The sequence below is a fragment of the Fomitopsis serialis genome (genome assembly GCF_022376445.1).
Source record: "Fomitopsis serialis strain Sig1Antser10 chromosome Unknown B0H18scaffold_2, whole genome shotgun sequence".
NCBI classification, from domain to species: domain Eukaryota; kingdom Fungi; phylum Basidiomycota; class Agaricomycetes; order Polyporales; family Fomitopsidaceae; genus Fomitopsis; species Fomitopsis serialis.
Genome location: NW_025954962.1, coordinates 1,701,043 through 1,724,690, shown reverse-complemented (window position 1 = coordinate 1,724,690; position 23,648 = coordinate 1,701,043). Strand labels below are relative to the sequence as shown.

Here is a 23,648-nt window from a genome sequence, read left to right as displayed (position 1 = left end):
GGTCAGCCTCGCGCTTGTGCGCCTCGGCGGCCTCCTCGAGCTCGGCGGCCTCGCGACGTTCGAGTTCTTCGGCCTTGGCGGCCTCGCGTCGTGCATTTTCCTCGGCCTCTACGGCCTCTTGACGTTGTTGGGCCTCGGCCGCCTCCCGTCGCTCGCGGCGCTCGCGCTCTTCGGCCTCCTTGAGTAGCTGGGCTTGGTTCGCTTCCCAGCGGCGACGGTCTTCGGCCTCCTTGCGCGCGTGATCGATGGCGGCGTCGAGCAGTGGCCACTGCATGTTTTCGGCGCATTGGCGCGCGGCCTCCGGATTGGCGTGAGTGGCAAGGACAAGCAGCCGTCCCAACGCGTTCGCGTAACGGGCAGCGAGGGTCGCGCCCTTCGTCACGCGAGTGTACCGATTCTTCGAACACTAAGTTAACAAGACTTAAACGAGACGGACGCGACTTACCATGGCAGCGAACGCGCCCTCGATCCACTCTTCAATCGCCTCGGGGTTCTCTGGGACGAGGTGCGCTACGACCCAATTGGCGAGCGGAGCCATTGGGCTCTTCGGGTCGTGCGGGACGGGGAAGCCGGTTTTGGGATCCACGGTGTAGTCGGCGTCCGACGCAGGCGCGCCGGCGGGATCAGGGACGGGCGCGGGAGCGGAGGCAGACGAAGCGGACATGGGACGAGTGGACAGAGGAGGAGATGAGCGAGCGAAGCGGGGGATTAAGCGAAGTTCGGCTGGGATCCCCCTCGCTATATGTGTGCTCGAGCTTTGTGGGTCCACCTACCGCATTCGAGGCGCTGAAACAGCGGGGATCATCCCCATCAGAACCATCCCAAAACGGTCAAGAAGCGCTCGCCTCCCGTCCAATGGGATTAATTCTTCGGATCAACGTGATCGAAGCGCGTCCTGCCGTTCGCTAATCGCTTCTCAAGTGCTCGCCATTGGACGACACCTTCGGACGGCCTGGCGCGGAAGTATCTCGATGATCGCGGACGCAAATCAAGCGCCGGCGTGTACGAGCCGACCGAGGACGGTCAGTATCTCAGTAAGGGGGAGATGATGAGCCCTTAGCTCACCTACCCACCGAAAACGCCATTTACGGTCGACACAACAGTACACTAAGTCCGTATGCTCGACGCGCTATCCGTCCGTTCGAGGGAACCGCCCGATGTTCGAAGCTCAAGCGTCCATGTTCGGAACCCTTAGTGGCGAAGTCACACGGTTTAGAAGAGTCACTACATTGGTAGGACTACGGGCAAGTACACGGCTAGGTCAAACTAACTAGTGACGGCCTCGGCAACTCTCGTATCTATGGCCTCGACCTCCACACCCATGACCACCACCCCTACCCCTACGAACAGACGGACCGGCGTCGAAGCTACGGTCAGTGTTGACGCGCTCGAGCAGGCTTTCGAGCAACCCGACGAGGGTGCCGTGCGTGCGGCGCTGGTCGACTGCGATGTTGTGAATCGCTCGACCCATGGACTCGAGGTTGTCGGGCAGCTGGCGGAAGTCGGACAGGATCAACGTCTCGCGCTGATACTGCGGGTTCGCGAGAGGACGACGCTCGGCCTGGTTGACTTGTTCGAGCAGCACCAAGGTCTCGGACCACGCGATCGTAGGGTAGGGCGAACCTAGGATGTCCCCCTGGTTGCCATCGCGGTGAAAGACCTCGTCGAGGTAACACATCAACTCGTCGATCTCGGGGAACGACCTAGGAGCAGGAAGCGTATCGTTCGCTAGCAGGATGGCCCGGCTGCGGGACTCGAACAAGAATCGCTGTTCGAAGGTCGGTTCGATGGTTCGGACGATAGTCTAAGTTCGGAGGCACGTACAATCATCCAACGGACTCCGTGGGCCCAAGCCAGCCACTCTCCGGGACTGTTGGCATCGTATCGCGGCTCGACAAGTCCCTCGGTCTTGAGGACCTCTAGGAGGCGGTAGTAGCGGGCAGCATACGCTTCGGAAGTTGGGTCGAGGTGCGGCATGTTCGTGTAAGTCAGGCGAACTACTGCAGCTGTCTCATATCTTCGAGGACTGTCACCGGCTCCGGTTATGACCTTCGCCGTTCGGGGACGGTCGCCCGTTATGCGGAACCTGCGGAAGGCCGAGTTGGATTCTCTCATGTGTTAGTAGATCCGGGTCGAGCGTTATGACATTCTCCGATTGGCTGCTTTCCTTATCACTTTCATTAATCATTTCTTATTTCTCTTGGCTCTCTTGGTCTTCGGACCGTATTTTCCTGTATATACTCTGGGACTTGTTCCCTTCGAATCTCAGAGACCCCCTTACCCTCTCAATCTCACCTCGCACCGGCGAGGTTCGTCAGCCAGTCAGTACGTTCGAAAGTCAGCAAGTTCGCCAGTCAGCCAGTACGTTCGAAGCCAGTCAGTCAGTCAGCCAGTTCGTCAGTACGTTCGCCAGCTCGTAGTTGCCCCGAGAGGCTCTACACTTCTTCTCCTGCCGTCGCTCGCCTTCCTTGTTACCATTCGTTCGACACGTCTGTCGAAACCCTCCTTCCTACCCTCGAGGCTTAGCCCTCGCCTTCGAACAGTCTTCGACATCTTCGAAGCTCTCACACGTCGTTCGGAGTCTTGTCCGTCCTCCTCCTTCTTACCTAGACCACTGTACAGTCCCCCGTACATCTCATAGACGCAGAGGCCTCGCATACCACTGCTCGACCTCACGGTTGGGTTTTTGTGTGGCTTTTGTGTTCTTTTCGGTCGCGTCATCGTGTCCATGACAGATTGGCTCACCTAGGTTTACTGTAGACTGTAGCCGTCACGGGCTCGGTGTCCCACTGGACGAAAATTGCGATATTTTCATGTGAAAGATTGTAAACAAGAGGCCAAACAATTTTTGTGTATTTCATCTGAGAATGATCTTCAAAATGATTGAAAATATCTTTGCTCTCCTTCTTAGTGAAAGATTGGAAAAGGATTGATGAGAGCTTTGAAATCATTTGATTGCTGTCATACATGTGTCTTTCTGCCTCAATGATTCAATAAGTATATGAGGCATACTAGCAATCAATTTGACTCTAATGATTACAGAAAGATACAAAACCAGAACTTGAAGTCCTGATTGTCAATCCTTGCTTGAACTTTCTGTTGAGAATGATAGTGATTTGGTTTTGAATCTTATGGCCTTGAAGTATTGAAGAAAGATGGTAAACAATGATCATAGAACAGGATTTCAAATCTTATTAACAGATTTTGTGGCCAATGATAAGAAGGATATTATGAATCCAGTCTCTATCAGTGTACATCTTGCTACAGTGCATATTGTGTCATGTTCTGCATATGTTTACTAGGTTTTATCATGAATGATTTAAAAAAGATTGCAGACATTTTTCTCTATCTTTTGGCAAGAAGGATCACTTTATTATGCTAGATGGCCAGGCATCATGGTTGTATGGTACATCTGTGATCCAGCCATCATTCATTCAGAGATCATTAGCTTTGAAAGATATATAATGGATTGTCACACCCTGTTATGAATCCTTTTGCCATCATGTTCCATGAAGGATGTCAAAATGATTGTCACACCCTGTTATGAATCTTTTTGTGATCACTTTCCTCAAAAGATACATAAATGATTGTGACAGACTGTGAATTTGCAAGGGGTTTAACTCAGTCACAAACAGAGCTATCATAGCAGCAATCATGTACAGCTGTGGACACTGTGCCACTGTGGTGGTCCCTGCCAAACAGAGGCTATGAATGGTCTGTGCCACATGCATTCCATATATGACATTCTCTTTTGCTCAATCAGGGTCAGCATTTACCCCCATTCACAATGTACACAGAAGTGCAGAGTACAACACAACTTACTTCCAAGTGTAGTGTGTGATGCAGGAATGTATTGTACATGCTACAATACACACTGAGATGTACATTGTGAGTGGCACAGCACATTGATGTACTTCAATGAATGTGATGCACATCTGGATATACATTGTACATAGTCATATAGAGCATGGCCTGCTTGGTCAAGGCCAATGTATGTGGGAATGTATCATACATGCTACGATGTACACTGGGATGTACATTGTGAGTGGCACAGCACATTGATATAGTTCAGCCAATGCAATGTACATGTGGATGCACATTATGCATAGTCACCAGAGCATGGCCTGTTTTATCAAGGCCAATGTATGCAAGATTGTACTGTACATGTAATGATGTACATTGGGATGTACAATGCAAGCGGCTGAGCATGTTAATGTACCTCAACAAATGCCATGTGCATCTGTATATACATTGTGCATTGCCAATAGACCATAGCCTGCTTGGTCAAGATCAATATATGCAGGAATATACTGTACTTGATACAATGTACACTGGGATGTACATTGTGAGTGGCACAGCACATTAATGTACCTCAACAAATGCCATGTGCATCTGTATGTACATTGTGCATTGCCAATAGACCATAGCCTGCTTGGTCAAGGTTAATATATGCAGGAATGTACCATACATGCTATGATGTACACTGGGATGTACATCATGAGTGGCACAGCACATTAATGTACCTCAATAAATGCAATGCACATCTGGATGTACATTATGCATAGTCAAATGGAGCATGGCCTGCTTCATCAAGGCCAATGCACATGGGAAAATATCATACATGCTACAATGTATACTGGGATGTACATTGTGAGTGGCACAGCAAGTTAATGTACTTCAGCCAATGTGATGTGCATCTGGATGTACACTATGCATAGTCAATAGAGCATGGCCTGCATGGTCAAGGTCAATGTATGCAGCAATGTACTGTACATGCTATGATGTACACTGGGATGTACATAGTGAGTGGCACAGCACATTCATGTACTTTAATGAACATAATGCACATCTGAATGTACATATTGCATTGTCAACAGAGCATGACCTGCTTGGTTAATGTTGGTGTATGTGGCAATATACTGTATGTGCTACATTGTACATTGACATGTACACTGCAAGTAGCAGAGCACATTGATGTACTTCAACCAATGCAACATACATCTCAATGTATATTGTGCATAGTCAATAGAGCATGGTTTACTCACTCATGCCACTATGCACAATATACATTGAGATGTATGTTGCATTGGTTGAAGTACATCAATGTGCTCTGCTACTTGCAGTGTACATGTCAATGTACAATGTAGCACATACAGTATATTGCCACATACACCAACATTAACCAAGCAGGTCATGCTCTGTTGACAATGCAATATGTACATTCAGATGTGCATTATGTTCATTAAAGTACATGAATGTGCTGTGCCACTCACTATGTACATCCCAGTGTACATCATAGCATGTACAGTACATTGCTGCATACATTGACCTTGACCATGCAGGCCATGCTCTATTGACTATGCATAGTGTACATCCAGATGCACATCACATTGGCTGAAGTACATTAACTTGCTGTGCCACTCACAATGTACATCCCAGTATACATTGTAGCATGTATGATATTTTCCCATGTGCATTGGCCTTGATGAAGCAGGCCATGCTCCATTTGACTATGCATAATGTACATCCAGATGTGCATTGCATTTATTGAGGTACATTAATGTGCTGTGCCACTCATGATGTACATCCCAGTGTACATCATAGCATGTATGGTACATTCCTGCATATATTAACCTTGACCAAGCAGGCTATGGTCTATTGGCAATGCACAATGTACATACAGATGCACATGGCATTTGTTGAGGTACATTAATGTGCTGTGCCACTCACAATGTACATCCCAGTGTACATTGTATCAAGTACAGTATATTCCTGCATATATTGATCTTGACCAAGCAGGCTATGGTCTATTGGCAATGCACAATGTATATACAGATGCACATGGCATTTGTTGAGGTACATTAACATGCTCAGCCGCTTGCATTGTACATCCCAATGTACATCATTACATGTACAGTACAATCTTGCATACATTGGCCTTGATAAAACAGGCCATGCTCTGGTGACTATGCATAATGTGCATCCACATGTACATTGCATTGGCTGAACTATATCAATGTGCTGTGCCACTCACAATGTACATCCCAGTGTACATCGTAGCATGTATGATACATTCCCACATACATTGGCCTTGACCAAGCAGGCCATGCTCTATATGACTATGTACAATGTATATCCAGATGTGCATCACATTCATTGAAGTACATCAATGTGCTGTGCCACTCACAATGTACATCTCAGTGTGTATTGTAGCATGTACAATACATTCCTGCATCACACACTACACTTGGAAGTAAGTTGTGTTGTACTCTGCACTTCTGTGTACATTGTGAATGGGGGTAAATGCTGACCCTGATTGAGCAAAAGAGAATGTCATATATGGAATGCATGTGGCACAGACCATTCATAGCCTCTGTTTGGCAGGGACCACCACAGTGGCACAGTGTCCACAGCTGTACATGATTGCTGCTATGATAGCTCTGTTTGTGACTGAGTTAAACCCCTTGCAAATTCACAGTCTGTCACAATCATTTATGTATCTTTTGAGGAAAGTGATCACAAAAAGATTCATAACAGGGTGTGACAATCATTTTGACATCCTTCATGGAACATGATGGCAAAAGGATTCATAACAGGGTGTGACAATCCATTATATATCTTTCAAAGCTAATGATCTCTGAATGAATGATGGCTGGATCACAGATGTACCATACAACCATGATGCCTGGCCATCTAGCATAATAAAGTGATCCTTCTTGCCAAAAGATAGAGAAAAATGTCTGCAATCTTTTTTAAATCATTCATGATAAAACCTAGTAAACATATGCAGAACATGACACAATATGCACTGTAGCAAGATGTACACTGATAGAGACTGGATTCATAATATCCTTCTTATCATTGGCCACAAAATCTGTTAATAAGATTTGAAATCCTGTTCTATGATCATTGTTTACCATCTTTCTTCAATACTTCAAGGCCATAAGATTCAAAACCAAATCACTATCATTCTCAACAGAAAGTTCAAGCAAGGATTGACAATCAGGACTTCAAGTTCTGGTTTTGTATCTTTCTGTAATCATTAGAGTCAAATTGATTGCTAGTATGCCTCATATACTTATTGAATCATTGAGGCAGAAAGACACATGTATGACAGCAATCAAATGATTTCAAAGCTCTCATCAATCCTTTTCCAATCTTTCACTAAGAAGGAGAGCAAAGATATTTTCAATCATTTTGAAGATCATTCTCAGATGAAATACACAAAAATTGTTTGGCCTCTTGTTTACAATCTTTCACATGAAAATATCGCAATTTTCGTCCAGTGTCCCGCGTGTAATCATGGAAGGGATGTACTCTCCGACTCGGGATCCTAAGATTCCGGCCGAGGGGAAGAGCGCGGCCTTTGCGCACTGGGTGTCCGGCTACTATGCTCACTCACCTTCCCTCCTTTCCTCCTTCCCGTCTGTGACGCTTGACGAGTTGCGCAAGGGAATCGCCGAGGCGCCTATCAGGGACCCGCCCCCGAACCGTGTGCCCTCTGTGGTCAACATGTCAGCGGAGGAGCTCGCGGAGATCACAGACCCGGCAGTCATCACGCGCTCACACCCTCTCTATTACAACGTAGACCCAGCGCTGTGCAAGGAGAACCTGGATGCTGCGTTGCTGGATGCGTCGACGTGTCCCCGCCTCCGCGTATCGTTGGTGTGGTGCGACATGTCCCCTCCGGAGACAGTGATGTCTACCTGGTATCTCGCGAGGCAGATCCAGGACCTTTGGCCTTCGAACGCGAGGAAGATCGACGTTGTGCGGTTTGAAGGAGCTAACCATTTCGTGAGTAGACCGTTGAACCCCCTTTCAGGTCGCCGAGTCTGATCAACCGTCTTCAGCCGCATTGGGACGAGCCGGACCGTACCATGAACCTCCTGGCCAAATTGATCTGAGTTTGCTCTGCAATCATATCCGCAGGCATCTTGTTGCCAGTCCAGCATCGTAGTGGAAACCTGGACTGCGGAAGGCTTAAATAGTGATACTAATCGTACTTCGTACATCAGTTACGCAGTTTTCTTCCCTCCGTTAGGTTCTTACCTCGATATTTCGGATTCCTCGTCGAGCAAACCTAGATCAAGTCGGAGTCGTATCAACACCGCGCCGCTGGGGCATCTCTGCCGCAGACGCCAGTGCGGTTAGGCGGCCGCTATGTCCCAGCGCTCCTCGACAGCCTAGGTAACGCATCTGGTACGCTTAGAATACATCACTGTGGTCGGAGTCGTCTCGACTATCAAGACTGTGAGTTACGACCTGCCGCTGCCACTCGATACACTTGGGAAACACGCACCGCTACATATGTTGCGAGAGCGATCTCAGGACGAGACATGCCTCCGTTCACCATACATTGTGCACCATTGTTCGGAGACGATTGTTGCGATTTGATACCCGCAGTACTATCACTCGCACGCACCAGCAGTGATGGTATCAAGGGAGCGAACAGGCTATGTTCCCACCTGGACGAGCGCAATTAGGCCGATCCTAGGAGACCAACCCCTGTCAGCCAACTCACTATGCCATTAGCCCCAGTAGACGACAAGGGAACGCACCTATGGTACGAGGATAGCGGTATACCATGGGCCTGTCCGAATTACACGACTCTTGTGCTCCTACACGGTGGTGTCTTCCACGGCGGTGAGCAATCTTGTCTCGACATGCAATTGAGTTGTGCGTGACAAGAATGAACGTCCTGTAGCGATCTTCAAGCCCATGATTCCTTACGCACTGCAACGTGGCATACGTCTTGTCATGGTGAACTTACGCGACTACCCCGGGTCGACTTCATATTCCTGGGCCGAGCTGTGTGCACTAAGGAGCACGAAGCTAGAAACGCAACGATCAATCCTGCAACAGCGCGGATTGGAGATCGCCACATTCCTACGCTGGTACATCCTGAACGAAAATATTCCTGTAGCACCCAGTCCTCAGGTAGACCACAACACTTGCGGAGGCGGACTGGCTCTCCTTGCCTGGTCATGGGGGGTCGCTATAGCGATGGCATTCCTGGCACAGGCAGCGACACTCCCGCAGCAAGACAAGTGGAGGCTGGGTTCGTACTTAAAAAGCATCATTTTCCTGGGTGAGTTAGTGAGGTTTCCACGACGAATGAGTTTTCAATGTCTCAGTCCACGCACTGTAATCCAGATGGTAGTTGCCATGCGCTGGGCGTACCGATGCAAGCCGTGGCGGGGTTGTACCATCCACTCCTCGACACGCGGATCTTAGCAAAGGACAAAGGCCGCGCATTCCAACGCTGGGTGACAGCATATTACGCGCATCGAATCCCGGAAATCATAACGTTCCCTTTTGCGACGCTAGAAGAAGTGCGCGCGGGTCTTGTCCAATATCCCAGTACAGATTCGTCTTCGGAGCACATGGACAGCGCCGACCGTGTGTTGTATCAAGAGCACGACGAAGTCACTGATTCAGGGGTAGCCGAGCGATCCCAGTTGCTGCATATGAACTTCGGCGAAGCGGTGCACAGGGAGATGGTGCAGTTGGGTATGTGCGACGCGTCAACTTGGCCACATCTGCAGACGAAGCTCGTCTGGTGCGACAAGTCCGTTGCAGAGGTAGTATGGCTGCATGGCATTTTGCGCGGCAGATGCAAGACTGGCCAGAAGGTGCAAGGAAGTGGAATTCATCCGATACCGGGGCGCAAACCATATGGTAAGTCGAAGGCCGGGAATTAGTGGATTTGCTCTGACGGTTTGCGTAGCCGCACTGGAACGAGCCTGAGAGGACGATGACGCTGTTGGCCAAGCTCATACGGTGATGCACAACGTATAGAGTGTAGAGCTCCAACGGGGCAGAATGGCCTGTGCAGGTGGATCAGCGATACTCAGTTACCACGTACGTATTGAATACGTACTAGACTCTCAGAACCTATGCCGCGATGTCCCGTCTCACTCACTCACAAAACGCAATTGCTGCACAGAAAGAGCGAGGCGTAGTGTTGAGGATAGCGAATGGTGATGCACTTGGCCAGACAAAACACAAGTCTAACGAGTGAACGAGGCTGTCGGAAATTGCCGGTGCGGTGGCGGGCAATTTGACGTCGCTTTAGCCGGGCGGAGGGCGCGGGCGGACAGTCGCTAGCACGGCTTTGTGTCCTTCATCTCCCACCGCCGCCGTCAAAGCAGGCTTGAGTCGTCGACTGCACAGGGTGCTAACACTTCGTGCCCGTACTTGTGAAAGAGCAAGGGCAGGTAGTGCTGCAGGTTAGTCGCGACCCGGGAATGCTCCTGCGAGCAAGCTCAAGCCTGATGCGTCCGCAGATTGGTGTCGGTTGGCTGTCACATATGCGCCTTGCCTTTCTTCTGCCCAGGCGCAGTTTCCTCATGCAAGTAGACCCTGCTAAACGCTTCGCTCTCTCCTCGTCCCCGTCCCTCAAGCGCCCCTTCTCTCGCACCCCCTCGCCGTCCACTCGTCCGCCATCTGATCCCGACCAGCGCCCCGGCAAGGTCCCAAAAGTAGAAGGCGACCATCTCCCCTCGTCCTCCAGGTCCACCATGACACCTTCAGGCTCTACTTCGCGCCGCCCAATGTCTCATCTTGCTCGCGCACCTCCACCAGGTCCTTCACGCTCGTCTAGCAGTAAGGGTCGCCGAGGCAAAGCGCCGGCTGCTTCAGGACGGCAGCAACCTACACTGCCCGAGCCGGTGTGCAGCGAGGACTACATTCGGTCGACATTCGAGACGAAGCCTCTGAAGACACTATGGGCTGAAAATCCAAAGTCTCCGCTCACGAACTACTGCAAGGGTACGCTCAACACCATGCCCGAGTACGAGTCCGTGCTGGGCATCGCCGCAAACGGGCAGACGCTATGGAGAACGACAGTCCGAGTACAAGGCCCCGATATCGATATCACAGCAGGCGGAGACCATGCCAACAGGAAGGAGTCTGAGAAGCTGGCGGCGCTGAGCGCGTTATATCAGTTGGACGGTCTTGGTGTGGTGCGTATCCAGATGTCTCCTTACCTCTCACCCCCATCCCCTCCCTTCTGCAAGCGGCCGGGACGACCGAGGTCACCGCTTGATGACACTGCTTCAACATTGGCGGCAGTGTACGATGCCAGGTATATTGCATGTCGCCTCGAACGGGCACTTGTGAGGCGCGAACCTGCTCTGCACGTTCGTCCTACTCAAGTGACCGTTCGAGGCGGCGCACCTGGTGCGGTCGTCCTGGCGCTGTCACGCTCATGCACGGCGTCGTTCCTAGTTCTCTGTCGCTCTCGGTTGTCACTGATGGTCGTGATCATTTCAGTTTAGCAAGTCTTCGGGTGCAAAACAAGCCAAAAAGGCTCCTGCAGAAGACGTAGCATACTCTCCAACGGAGATCTCTCTCTCTGACGGGACCAAGGTGGACTATGAAAAGGCACGCCAGTTCATGGAGTACTACTGCCGTCGCTTCGGCTTCGGCCGCCCTGAACTCACGTATACGCCCTTCAAAACCCCACATCGTGGTGGTGGCGCGACGGCATGGCAGGCGGAAATGATCGTCGACGGGCGGCGGATCGGTTTCAGCAAGGGCACCAACAAAAAGAACTCCATGCTGAGTTGCTATGTAGACGTGACTCAGTACCTCGAACAGTGCGATCACCAGATCTGGGCGGAATTTCTGAAGGACCAGAAGACTGGCAAGGACCTCGGTCTCGCGCCACGGGTGCTCTTCCAGATCGACGAGTCGCTGCAGGACCGTATCGAGGATCTCTGCAATGACATCAGAAAGAGTAAACTGTACCAAAACCGGCCATATACGAAGTCTGGCGCGCAACCGGATGACGAAGCCCAAGGATCGAGCGTTCCCAGCGGCCCTCGCCTGCTGTATCGCAGACCAGTCCCGCATACCTTCTTGGAGAATAAGTCCGCGCAGCTGAAGCAGCGGCGCGAGGAATACCTCGTCTCTACCGACCCGAAGGTTGTAAAGATGCGCGAGCAGCGCGCTGGCCTTCCGGTATACACGAAATCTGCGGAGCTGCTGGAGCACATCCGCGACAACGAAGTCACTATCTGCATGGCCGCGACGGGCTCCGGAAAAACGACGCAGATCCCGCAGATCATCCTCGACGAAATGATCGACCGCGGGGAGGGCGCAAAATGCAACATCGTATGCACGCAGCCCAGGCGTATTGCCGCTATCAGCGTGGCGGATCGTGTCGCGAAGGAGCGTTCGGAGACGGTGGGCCGTGGGTCGGGCGTTGGGTACCAAGTCCGGTTCGAGCACAATCTGCCGGAGGAGCACGGTTCCGTGACGTTCTGCACGACTGGTATCTTCCTTAAGCGCATGCAGAGCGCGCTCGAGGGGAACAGTTCGGCCGGGCGCAGCCTCGACGACGTCACGCATATACTCGTCGACGAGGTGCACGAGCGGGATGTGGACACGACCTCTTGCTCGTCGTTCTGAAGCGGATGATCGCGGACCGCAAGGCACGCGGAAAGCCTCTGAAGGTCGTGCTCATGAGCGCCACCATCGACTCGAAACTCTTCCAGGAGTACTTCCCGGACGATAAGAACCGGCCTGCGAGCGTTATCGAGATCCCTGGGCGGGCGTTCCCTGTTACCAAGAAGTTCCTCGACGAGTTCTTGCCCGAAGTTTCGAAGGAGCGTAGTGCATCATGGGTGTTCCAAGAGGATAGCGTCCAGAAGTACCTGACTCACCAACTGGGTTCTACCGCTGTTGTTGGTATGACGGGTACGACGATGCGCCGCGGCCGCGGCCATGATTCTGACATGCCAGTACCTGCTTCCGCTGGGCCCGACAGCTCACGGGACGATGACTTGGACATGCCTGCTTCGTTGGTTGCGCTGACGATTGCGCATGTATTACGCAGGTCGGAGGATGGGCATGTGTTGTGCTTCCTTCCGGGCTGGGACGACATCATGTCTGTCCAGAAGTGCCTGCAGGGCTTGACTGGCGGAAATCTCCTCGACATCAACTTCAACGACTCGCGCAAGTACAGCCTGCACCTTCTCCACTCGTCCGTCCCGATCGCGGAGCAGCAGGCTATCTTCGAGCCACCGCCTGAAGGAGTGCGCCGGATCATTCTGGCAACAAACATCGCTGAGACGTCGGTGACTATTCCGGATGTCGTGTATGTCGTCGATACGGCGCGGGTGAAAGAGCAACGGTACGACCCCGAGCGTCACATCTCCTCCCTCGTATCCGCATGGGTTGGCTCTTCCAACCTGAACCAACGCGCGGGTCGTGCCGGACGTCACAGGCCAGGCGAATACTACGGCATCCTGACGCGCAGGTTCTCCGACGCCCTGCACCCGCACCAGACCGTCGAGATGAAGCGCGTCGACCTGAGCAACGTCGTCATGCACATCAAGGCGCTGAACTTCCCTGGGATGACTGTCGAGGAGGTGCTGGCGGAGACGATCGAGCCGCCTGCGTCAGACCGCGTCGTGGCAGCCATGAAGGCGCTGGAGATGGTCGGGGCCCTCGACCAACAGCACAACTTGACCTCCCTCGGCCGCGTGCTTCTCCAGATCCCAGTGGATGTCCAGATGGGAAGGCTGGTGCTCTACGGCAGCTTCTTCAGATGTCTGGATCAGGCGCTGACGCTCGCCGCGATACTGACGAACCGCGATCCGTTCCTTGCGCCTATGCACCTCAAGCTCGAGGCTGCCGCTAGGAAAAACTCCTTCACGACGGATGACTTCCGGTCCGATGCTCTGGCCACCCTCCGGGCGTACAACCAGTGGTGGGAGATGCAGAGCAAGGGTATGTACGTGCAAGCGAACCGATTTTGCTCGGAGAACTTCTTGGCGAAGCCCACGCTGCTCATGATCCAAAAGATCAAGGACCACCTCCTGCAGTCGTTGTACACCATCGGTGTCATTGACCTTTCAGCTGGTGGCGATGTCTCGGGACGGACGGACATGAGAAGAGGTGGTGTGCCGCCGGAGCTAAACAGCAATGCCGACTCACTTCCCCTCCTTGCCACCCTCCTTGCTATTGCTTCTCAACCGAAGTTCGCTATTCGTACGGGAGAACGGATGTACCGACAGCTACGGATAAGGTGGGCGGAGTTTGCTGTCGTCTTCTCACCATGAACTAATGCCTGATCTTCTCCAGAGAGTCTTCATTCATCCATCAAGTGTGAACCACCGCAAGCGCGAAAGACCTGAATCGGAAGACCCTCACTCTGCAGCGACGGAGAAACAGATCATTGCCTACGCCGAAAAACGCCAAAACCTGACATCTGGCCAGTCTAACCCGGAAATGTACCTTGTCACCACCTCACGACTCGACCCATTGACCTATATTCTCTTCGGAGCACACAACATCGAAGTGACGTTCCGTGGATTGGAGTGCGACGAGTGGTGCCCATCATCGGCCGCCAGGACGCTTTGGACGACCTCGAGCGGTTGAAGAGGTTGATGGAGGCTTGCATGCTTCGTGTCTTCGAGGGCATCATAGCGGGCAAGTCGAAGCCTAATGCGCGGCGCATGCCTCAACGTCACGATGTCCACGAGGACGAATCTGGTGATGAGGATGATAACCCGCAGGACCGTTCGCTCTCCGGAATGGAGGTCAAGGAGCTGGACGTCATGACGCGCGATATTGTGCGGATTCTGAACGAATACAGCACCTACCGTGTTGCGATGCAGTCGCAGCACAACTCGCGGCCTGCGACGCCTATGGACTCACCGGTTTGGGGGAACAGCCGTCTTCCCGGAACCCGGTCTGGGTACTCCACGCCGGCGTACAACATGGGTTCGGCGTACAACTCGAGGCCGAGCACCCCCAGTCGCTTGTCGTCGTCGCGGAGGTCTGGGTGGTGAAGTATAGAATCACTCCAAAAATTGGATCATGGTATATTAGTCCTCGTCGCAATAACTTAGTTGTAGAAGTAGGATAAGGACGCCGTCTGTCTGTCTGGAAATGCTAATAACGACCCTGATTTTCTCCGCTCAACCTGTGCGCAGTGAGCGTCCAGGCTGGACGTGTAGGCGCCCATACACGCCCGTGCGAAGACGCGTCTGACGCGCTGCGGGATCTGACGCGCGCGGTCAACCCTGTTCAGTGCCGTGCTGGACCTGCTCTCTACCCTCATTCCCTACAACCTCAAACATCCCAAAGGCCAGCAATATCGACCAACGTACCCACTCTTTTGCACCATGGCTGAATTCTTGACGCGCATCGACACCGCTAAGCTCGTTGCAGCAGAGGCTGTAAGCTGCAGGTCGCAGTCCGCGTGCGTGCTAGTGTTACTTACTGTCCTTCTTTAGGCCCTCTCAGTATTCACCTCTGCTTTTGCCGCTCCGAACTACAACCTGCCTATCTTCCTCTTCGGTCTCTATGCTCAGGAGGCCGCAGAAGCCGTGGAGTCGCTGAAGATGGTGAGCATCTTAGGCCTGCCCGCAACTCATGCTCTGTACTGACAGTGCGTTTCGCTTCAGTTCACCTATCTTGTAGTGGGGACTATTCCTCTTGACGTCATCTGGATGTGGAACCATGAGCAGGGATGGTTCATGAAGTTGCTCACCATCTTGATCCTTGTTCTGAAGGTACCCACTCAATACCGCGTCATACCTGAGACTTGACCCGAGTGTACTAGGTACCCACTGCCATGGTGTTTGCCACAGCTCTGCAGACACGGGGTGGTAACTTCTCTGGCTTCAGCGGATTGCGCGGCGGTGACGTTGCAGGCGCGACGGGTAAGGATTTGAAGGCATTCGCGCACCCTATTTACGCTGACATGTGCACGCAGTCTGGTCTATGCCTGGCGGTTTCACTTCTGGTGGACGAGAGGGCTACCAGTCTGTGGACGAACCCGACATCCAGACACCGAGGCCACTCGGAACGTCCCAGCCCGCACCCGTACCCGCACCTGCACAGCAGGGCACCCCTGGCGCATACCAAAACGTATAAAATGATACCAGCCGCGGGGATGGCGAAAGGATCTGCTATGGATACAGTGTTTTGTCTACGTACAGGTTGTGGTCTACGGGCTACAGACTTGACTCTACTGATAAATTATCAAGATATTCAGCAAACCATGATGCATGGTGGAGTGCCGCAAAATGCCCTACAGATTAGAATTCAATCATATATGATTATGTCCGGAGGCTCTTCATCAGGTATCCATATAGTACTGCTCTCTTTTGCGTCGCCTTCGCTCCCCTCCCACTCATCCGACATCTCATACTGCGTACCTTCTACCCACCTCCTCCATGCCTCTCGGTAGCCCTTCTCGACGTTGCGAGTCCACCGCATGGTATCAAACAAAGGTGATCTATCCCGGTTCAAGAAGATGTTGCGGCGAAGCTTGATGAGCTCCCCGCGCCCCCTCGGTATTGTCACGCCAGTGGGATCCTGCTCGTCGACGTACTCCACGCTCCGCGCGAGGTCGACTGCTCGGCGCCCGTATTCATCCAGGGTCTCTACAGTCATCTGATCCCCGAACCCTGTCGCACTCGCCATACTCGCCGCCACACGGGAGCACATCTTGTGCGGATGTTTAGGTATAGTCAGGATCGGCGTACCGGTCCACAGAACGCTGGCCAATGTGATTACTTAGTCTAAGAGGAACGCACCAAATGGCAGTGCTTACTCGGCTGCTACCGTATGCGCATTGCACTGGAGCACATCAGAATAAGTGAGCCGAACCACTCGATTCAATATCAGCTTTACGAACCTCTGCCGTATCGAGAAATAGGTCGGCAACACGACCGCGATAGACATGTTCATCCTTTTTTGCTACGTTCGTGAATCGTATCCGTGACGCGACTTCTTCGCCAGCCCAGGCTCGGGCGGTACGTAGGAGGTGCTCTTCGCCCGCTGCGGGGAAGCGTAGGAGCCACAGGACGCTACGCGGCACTTGCGCAAGTATTGTAAGCCAGACCGCAAGGATGCCCTGTTGTATCGTCAGCGCTGCTGTTGCCTCGACCACCAAAGACACTCTTACCGGGTCGATCTACGGGGACGAAGGATGTCGGTTATAAATACCACGCAGATACAACTCAAAAGTGCTATGTACCTTATACAACTGTATACCATATCAGTGGCCATTGAAGCACGACGCATGCTTATCCTTACCTGGCTAAAGTTGGCAAAAATCACTACATCTCTAGGGCAATGTTAATAGTGACCGTGGAAGACGCACCGCTCACTCACTGGGGTAGGTCGGGGAAAATCTGGCGCCTCATATTCGCTCTTCGTTTCTCTTCATTACGCCACAGTTCTTCCGTAGGGACCCATGCTCTCTCCTGTACCGAGAGGCCCTCGTCCTCGCGGAATGACTGCTTGTGATCAGTGACCATGAAAGAGTGCTAGATCAATGGCTGAGCACCTGTGCATACAGACCAAGGCAGCTGCGATGCTCACAGGAATGTTGATGAACTTCTCGGTGCTGCAGCATTACCGTCAATCCGTACACAATCGGGGGGAGCGCGTCGCCACGTACTACATCCACCCATTTGACCGAGCCTCTGGATCGGCATCGGCGTCGAAATCAAAGGTGACATGCATCGTCTCTTTGTCTTTCCCGCGATTGTGCCGCCAAAACTCCGCGGCACTCATCTCCGGAGGACACGAAATCATGCAACAAAAAAGATAGTCGCACCATCCTAGCAAGCAGACGCAGTGTGAGTCCCTGAATACAGCAGAGGAGACCTGCAGCAGACCTGCCGACAAGGTGCCTGCGTATCCCATGCACTGCATCTGCACAGGGCAAGGACGAGCCGCAAATATATCGTTCCGGGCACCCTTGGTATAACCACCAAGGTTGATCACTGAAACGATGTCAGGACGATAAACGGAAGGCAGCGGACACGGACTACGCACGAATGTGTATGTTATGACGCAGGATATCGTCTACAATATCACGAGCGGACCAGGTCGACACATCGCGGAAGTACTCTACACGCGATGCGATGCGCGGTCGGTAGTCTGTGCCATCCCATGGACTGGTTGTATACAGGAAGACATTGAACCTACTACGGTCATGGAACTCAAAGACTGATTGCATCAAATGCGAGAGCGGGTGGTCGCTGTCGGTGTTGATGAGTGAACGCAGGTCAAGTCAGCTTGAACTACGCACTTCACGTCGTTTGAAACGTAACCAATATTCAGTTTACCGCCCACGGGCGGCGGTGGCGGGCGGTAGACGTGCTTTGGGACCCACGTCTGCGAATGCGCCATGAATGAAATCCTAAGCGCATTTCGATGAGCAACGAGGCGGGCAGCGCGCGGGCTAAGTGGGTACGTGAACTGCGTCCTAGCGGTCAGTCAGAGACCCGAATGCCAGCACGTAACAAACGAACCGTATGGAATGGAAGGACGGACGGAACGGGCGGGCTCGTCATGTTGGCCGGGAGCACCGGCCTCAGGAAGCGGTGCTCCAGTTCCGGTAGGGTGTCGAACATGGGCTCGTCCGACGAGACGATCTTGCCGAACGCTTGGATGTACCACTGGCGCTGCAGCCTGGGCTGCACCCAGTCCATGAACCGGATCAGGAACCCGACCTCGTTGATGCCGCTGCGCACGCGGTCGTCGTCGTCGTAGTAGCGCTGCAGGCACCCGCGCCAGCGCGCCTTCTCGTCCTCGCGCAGCGCGCGCCCCTGCGCGTTCTCCACGACCGCAGCCACTCCTCCATGCTCGCCGATTTCCTGATGATCCCGACGTTCTGCATGTACGCCGCGTCGATCTGCCGCTCGCAGATCTCGATCATTTTCGTGATCCAGCCGGGGCTGCCAGCGTCGCTGGGCATGATGATCCCGCCGTGCTCGTCCACCCCGATCTCGTTGGGCACCGACCCGCGCCCGCGCCAGTCGCATATCGCGGAGAGCGAGTTCACCAGGCCGCACGTGGCCTCGGGCAAATCGGGATTCAGGCTGACGGCGCGGCGGTAGTACTCGATGGCATCCCAGGATCGACCCTGGCGGTGTCGTGTGGAGATGTCAGTCCCAACACGCTGCGCGGAGCAAACATTCCCCGACGAACCAGATCTTTGACGGCATTGCCCAGGTTGGCAAGGGCAATATCAAAATCGGGCTTTCTCCTTATGGCCTTCATGTACAGTCTAATGGTATCGGGATCAGGAACTGTCTCTTCAGCACGGTGCGGTGCCGAAAGCTTACTCGATGGCTTCTTCCACGCGACCCTGGTCTTTCAGCAGCGAGCCCAGGTTTGTCAGGAGGTGCGGATGGTTCGGGTCGAGTTGCAAGCCGGCTTGGTAACAGAACCGCGCGAGGGTAGGACCGTTCAGCAGGTCCTTATGTCCCTGGGGATTCCGCATGATCCTGCTGTCAGAGAGCGCACACAACAGAATGCCTAGATTGTTATACGTCGACGGAGACGGTGATATCGACAGCGCCATGTAATAAAGCACTATAACCAAGGACACACTGACATTGACCGGGCCGCCGAGCCCAGGGAGGCGCACGTTCGCGAGAGATTCGTCTTGCAGGCGTTTCGCGAGGGTGAGTAGGACGGTGCTCGTCATGAGGTTTGTCTTCTGGCGCGTGCTCTCGGGAGGGAGGTCGGGCTGGCCAGTGTCCGGATTTCGCGCACAGATTGCAGGCGGCACGCCGAGCGAGAAGGGGAAGAGCACCATCGGCAAGCGCATGACCTGGTCCGGGAGCAGGAGCAACGTCGGAAGGACGCCCCCGCCCAGGTGCAGCAGCACATTGAGCACACGCTCACCCGACGCGTGTACGACGCGGAAAAGGTTGAGGGGCGGCTGGTGGATGAGCTCCGCGAACGACGGCTGGCCCTCGAGGCTGAGGCTCTCCATGATCTCGTCGGGAACCGGTCCATTGGACGAGGAGGATATCATATACCCTGCGACGCAGGTGGCTACCAGGAGGTCGCGCATGTTGTAGCATTCGTCGTACGCGTATGGCGGAGGCGGGCGTAGTACGAGCTCGATCGCGCGCCAGTAGTCGTGTATGGCATCGAGGATCCCGTGCGGTGAGATCAGAGTCCGGAGGGTGGCTGTGGTGAAGAACACTCGCTGGAGACGATGTATCTCATCGATCCGTACGGGCATCCTGAGTCGGCCATCGTCCTGTACGACCTGGTTGATAACAGACTCGCACACGCGCAAGGCCTGGGAGTACGCTTCCAGGCGGCGATTGTTATCTGGCGCGTCTTGGGCCACATAGAAGAGCTTGCCAAGTATGTTATCCTAGGAAGCCGCGTCAGAGCGCGTTATGGCAGGCGCTCGGTACGTATCTGACTCACCATTGCGTCCCAGTAGGTAGGGCGTATGCGCAAGGCCTTCATCCACCACTCGTACGCCTGATCTTCTTGGCCGAGGGCTTTGTAAGTGGTACCCACGTTGGACATAGCCTCCACGCATTCGGGGTCAATCGATAGGATGTCGGAACTGAGCGAGAGACTCGTCTGGTAGTCACCGAGCGCATAGTGAGTGCAAGCGAGTAGAAGCAATACGGGGACGTGTCGCGGGTGGAGAGACCGCAGGGTGGAAAGGAGCGGCATAAGCTGGAGCCTGTATATGCTCTCTGTGGAGAGTGAAGCAGGCGCGCTCGTGGGCAGTATTAGAGACGGCGTTAGACCCGCTGGCTGTGGGCGTCCGGGGGTGTTGTATAAATGATATGCGTATGTCATGGCGGCATCGCGTGAGAGGGTGGTCGCAAATGGACTGGGTTGGTCTCTCTGGGGTTGGACAAAAGTCGGTGCTACTTGTGTCGAAGATGATTCATCTGAAGGTAAGTTGGCGGCCTCGGACACGGGTGCGCGATGTGGTCTCGGGGCTGGCGCGGCTACAGCTGATTCGTCGCGCGCAGAGGTAGCTGAAAGGCAAGTAGAACGCGTTCAGCGCGCATGACCAAGCCACGCGTTTGGAAGACATACATGGCGCGCCAAAATTGATGGGAACGGCCTGAGGAGCCAGATGCGAGCCGGCCGCGGGTGCGAAGGTAGCAAGAACATGTTCAGGGCGGGAGTCAGGCGGCGCGGCCTCCTCGACATCGAGGGATGCGGTTGCGACGGATGCTGGACTCAATCCGCTCTGCTGGAGACGAAAATACTGAATTTGTGCATCGTCGTGGGCGCCGGAGTGCGTGAAAGATCGACGCTGCTGGCGAGACGGGGAGGATGGGTGCATGCTCGGCGGGAGAGGACCGCGGGGGAGGGGATGGCGAGGATGTGCATGTGGTGTTGCGGGAATATTTGTGGGAAGGACTAGTGTGGCGTTTATGGTATCCTGCGTGTGCGAGAGGCGGACAGAGCGTCGGAACGGCAAGAGGCATGGTCCCAGAGGGTCCTAGACCAGTGCCACCCCGCATTACGCGGGCTGGTATGACGTAGCTCCAGTCCTGCCGCCGCACGTCGCCCTTCCAATCTCCGCCCTCCGCGATCTCCGCCTTGCCGCCGGCCTCCTCGACCTTCCTCCATACAGCGACCTAAGCATTCGCGATGGCCCACCATTATTATGGGTCAATGCTCGCCCAGACCGCATCCAGAGGGTTTCCTGCACTTGTTGAAGTTGATTGTAAGTCCACATGTGGGTGTGCGCAGCGTTGCGCGGTCATTCGTGGGTCGGCCCGTCGCCGGCGATCGCGCCCGCCGGATCGCGCCAAGGGTCCGGCGAGATGGCTGAGGACGCCGCTCCGTGACATCAGACCATGTGCATGCGCCGTCGGCCTTCCTACAAGTCTTCCTTCAAGTAAGTAACAAGTTCACTGCTCGCCGCTACTTACTACAGTACATAGTCAGCCCCCACCAGGTCCTCGCAAATCGGACAAGCCGTTCCAAGTGCCTGACAGAGAAATCACGGCCCCAAACTGTTGGCTCCTCCGCGGAAGTTGCAACACATGATCTGAAGTGCTGTTATTTTCACGGTTGTAGTGACTGCGAACGATGTCGCAGTCATAGCCAGGACACAACAAAGCCGGCAAAGAGTAAGTAACTCGACCGTGGAATGCTGGGACGAGCTGGCTCATCGGCACAAACAGCCAGCCAGCACTGCCAATCCGGTCCGGCACCGTCCCATCAGCAGGTCGGCACCCCGCTTAGGCAGGTGTCGTGGTTCCGAGGCCACCTGCCACGCCTCCTCCGCGAGGCCGCCATCGCGGCTCATACATACTCATCCACATCCCGCTCGCTACGGCACCCTCACCTGCAATGGCCGCATCTAACCTCCTCTCCTACGTTCGCGCCACAGTCACCGTCGATGTCGACTCTATGGACCCCGCTGTCGCCGCCCGGCACACATCAGACACGGCCAAGTTCACCGACATGACCTCCAATCAGGCAATCGTTTGCGGCGAGGCGTCCAATCCTGACCGCGCCAGCCTACTCGCCGAGGCATGCGCACTCGCCGCAAAGAAGGACACGGGCGACATCGATCTCCAGGTCGACAACGCGCTCGACATCCTGGTCTGCGACACCCGCCCGTTTCGGTGTTATCGCGCACTGATCGCATCACCCAGACGGTCCTGCTCGCAAAGCAGGTGTTCCCGTATTTGACGGGCCGTGTGCACGCACAAACTGCGCCAGCCGTGGCGTACGATGCCGAGGGCACGGTCGCACATGCCAAGAAGCTCCTCGCTCTCTTCGAAGCCCACGGGATAGACAAGTGGGTCCCTGTATCTCGTCCGTAACCCACATGGCGCGCTGATTCAACACAAAAGGTCCCGCGTGTGCTTCAAGATCCCCGCCACGCCCGAGTCCATCATCGCCTGTGAGCAGCTGGAGAAGGAAGGGATCCGCACGCTGGCGACCTGCCTCTTCTCCCTCCCGCAGGCCGTCGCCGCCTCCCAGGCAGGGTGTCTCTACGTAGCGCCGTACTTCAATGGTTCGGACCCTCTTTGCACGGACTCGTCAGTGAATGAAATGCTACACGTCATGCAGAGCTCCGCGTCCACTTCGAGCCCGGTGTCTGGAAGGAGTACGCCAATACGGCGCAAGAACACCCGATGTCACCGGTCATCTCCTCGATCGTGAAGACCTACAAGGCGATCGGCTCCAAGACGCTCGTCATGCCCGCCAGGTCAGCGCCAGAACAAGCATCTCTGCCGTCCGCCACGCCATTGCTGACACCGCATTCGCACCTTGCCCCAGCATCGTGACATCCACGGAGGTAAGTCACGCCGGTGCCATGTCTCCATCTAGCAAAGTTTGATTGTGATCGCATCACAGGCAGTTGCGCTTGCTTCGCTGCGCCCTGACCACCTCACTTTGGCAGGCGGTGTCCTCGACCAGCTCGCAGCGGCGCAGAGTCCCGCCGAGGGCGCCGACAACCCGAAGCCGATGTACCCCCAGGTCGACCTGCAGACGCCCCCTGCTGTGGTCAACGGCGCCAGCGAGAACGGTAAGTGTATTCCACCCCGTTTTGAATAAGATTTTCAATGGAGTATGATTTATGATGAGCAGGTCCCACGGTGGAGAAGACCGACTTCCTCGCGAACAGGGCTGACGCGCTGAGGCAGGCCCTGGCGGCGGACGCGGAGGCCACTCGCAAGCTGGCGGATGCGCTCAAGATCTTCGGCGAGATGGAGCTGAAGACGAAGGACCTCATCCGCAAACAGCTGAGCGGCTTGTGAGAATGCTCCCCCACGATAATCCCATCTGAAATGCATCTGCTACCATCTCTCAATGTAAAATTAGAAGCCAACCAATGTCGATTCCTTAAAATAGATGCTCAAGTAGGATGCGAGACG

General features: G+C 54.2%; 6 protein-coding genes across 6 annotated transcripts; 5 read left to right on the top strand and 1 right to left on the bottom strand.

Moving 5' to 3' along the window:
- Positions 1 to 7,302: 7,302 nt before the first annotated feature.
- On the top strand, positions 7,303 to 7,904 carry B0H18DRAFT_1113494 (uncharacterized protein; the record flags this gene model as incomplete). Its single annotated transcript, XM_048032956.1, has 2 exons — positions 7,303 to 7,794; positions 7,851 to 7,904. 2 exons carry the CDS (start codon positions 7,303 to 7,305, stop codon positions 7,902 to 7,904), a joined length of 546 nt encoding a protein of 181 aa, XP_047900780.1.
- A 618-nt stretch (positions 7,905 to 8,522) lies between these two features.
- B0H18DRAFT_1091783 (uncharacterized protein) lies at positions 8,523 to 10,000 on the top strand (the record flags this gene model as incomplete). The annotated part of the gene is made up of 6 exons (XM_048032301.1): positions 8,523 to 8,643; positions 8,705 to 9,088; positions 9,154 to 9,584; positions 9,640 to 9,678; positions 9,728 to 9,827; positions 9,881 to 10,000. The coding sequence occupies 5 exons, from the start codon at positions 8,523 to 8,525 to the stop codon at positions 9,782 to 9,784; spliced, it is 1,032 nt and encodes a 343-aa protein (XP_047900779.1). The 3' UTR covers positions 9,785 to 9,827; positions 9,881 to 10,000.
- A 520-nt stretch (positions 10,001 to 10,520) lies between these two features.
- B0H18DRAFT_1081797 (P-loop containing nucleoside triphosphate hydrolase protein) lies at positions 10,521 to 14,801 on the top strand (the record flags this gene model as incomplete). The annotated part of the gene is made up of 5 exons (XM_048031444.1): positions 10,521 to 10,964; positions 11,275 to 12,384; positions 12,417 to 14,035; positions 14,094 to 14,317; positions 14,338 to 14,801. 5 exons carry the CDS (start codon positions 10,521 to 10,523, stop codon positions 14,799 to 14,801), a joined length of 3,861 nt encoding a protein of 1,286 aa, XP_047900778.1.
- Positions 14,802 to 15,137: 336 nt separating this feature from the next.
- On the top strand, positions 15,138 to 15,891 carry B0H18DRAFT_1113492 (uncharacterized protein; the record flags this gene model as incomplete). The annotated part of the gene is made up of 5 exons (XM_048032955.1): positions 15,138 to 15,191; positions 15,249 to 15,359; positions 15,420 to 15,527; positions 15,578 to 15,677; positions 15,731 to 15,891. 5 exons carry the CDS (start codon positions 15,138 to 15,140, stop codon positions 15,889 to 15,891), a joined length of 534 nt encoding a protein of 177 aa, XP_047900777.1.
- A 171-nt stretch (positions 15,892 to 16,062) lies between these two features.
- Positions 16,063 to 21,091, bottom strand: B0H18DRAFT_1113491 (glycosyl transferase family 41-domain-containing protein; the record flags this gene model as incomplete). The annotated part of the gene is made up of 18 exons (XM_048032954.1): positions 16,063 to 16,519; positions 16,574 to 16,599; positions 16,658 to 16,876; positions 16,928 to 16,936; positions 17,000 to 17,008; positions 17,059 to 17,089; positions 17,137 to 17,291; positions 17,347 to 17,371; positions 17,426 to 17,588; positions 17,646 to 17,753; positions 17,806 to 18,011; positions 18,062 to 18,231; positions 18,285 to 18,581; positions 18,644 to 18,898; positions 18,964 to 19,042; positions 19,101 to 20,149; positions 20,206 to 20,777; positions 20,839 to 21,091. 18 exons carry the CDS (start codon positions 21,089 to 21,091, stop codon positions 16,063 to 16,065), a joined length of 4,083 nt encoding a protein of 1,360 aa, XP_047900776.1.
- A 1,019-nt stretch (positions 21,092 to 22,110) lies between these two features.
- On the top strand, positions 22,111 to 23,531 carry B0H18DRAFT_1113490 (aldolase; the record flags this gene model as incomplete). Its single annotated transcript, XM_048032953.1, has 7 exons — positions 22,111 to 22,365; positions 22,419 to 22,564; positions 22,620 to 22,783; positions 22,840 to 22,978; positions 23,050 to 23,068; positions 23,128 to 23,299; positions 23,362 to 23,531. 7 exons carry the CDS (start codon positions 22,111 to 22,113, stop codon positions 23,529 to 23,531), a joined length of 1,065 nt encoding a protein of 354 aa, XP_047900775.1.
- Between the last annotated feature and the right edge of the window lie 117 nt (positions 23,532 to 23,648).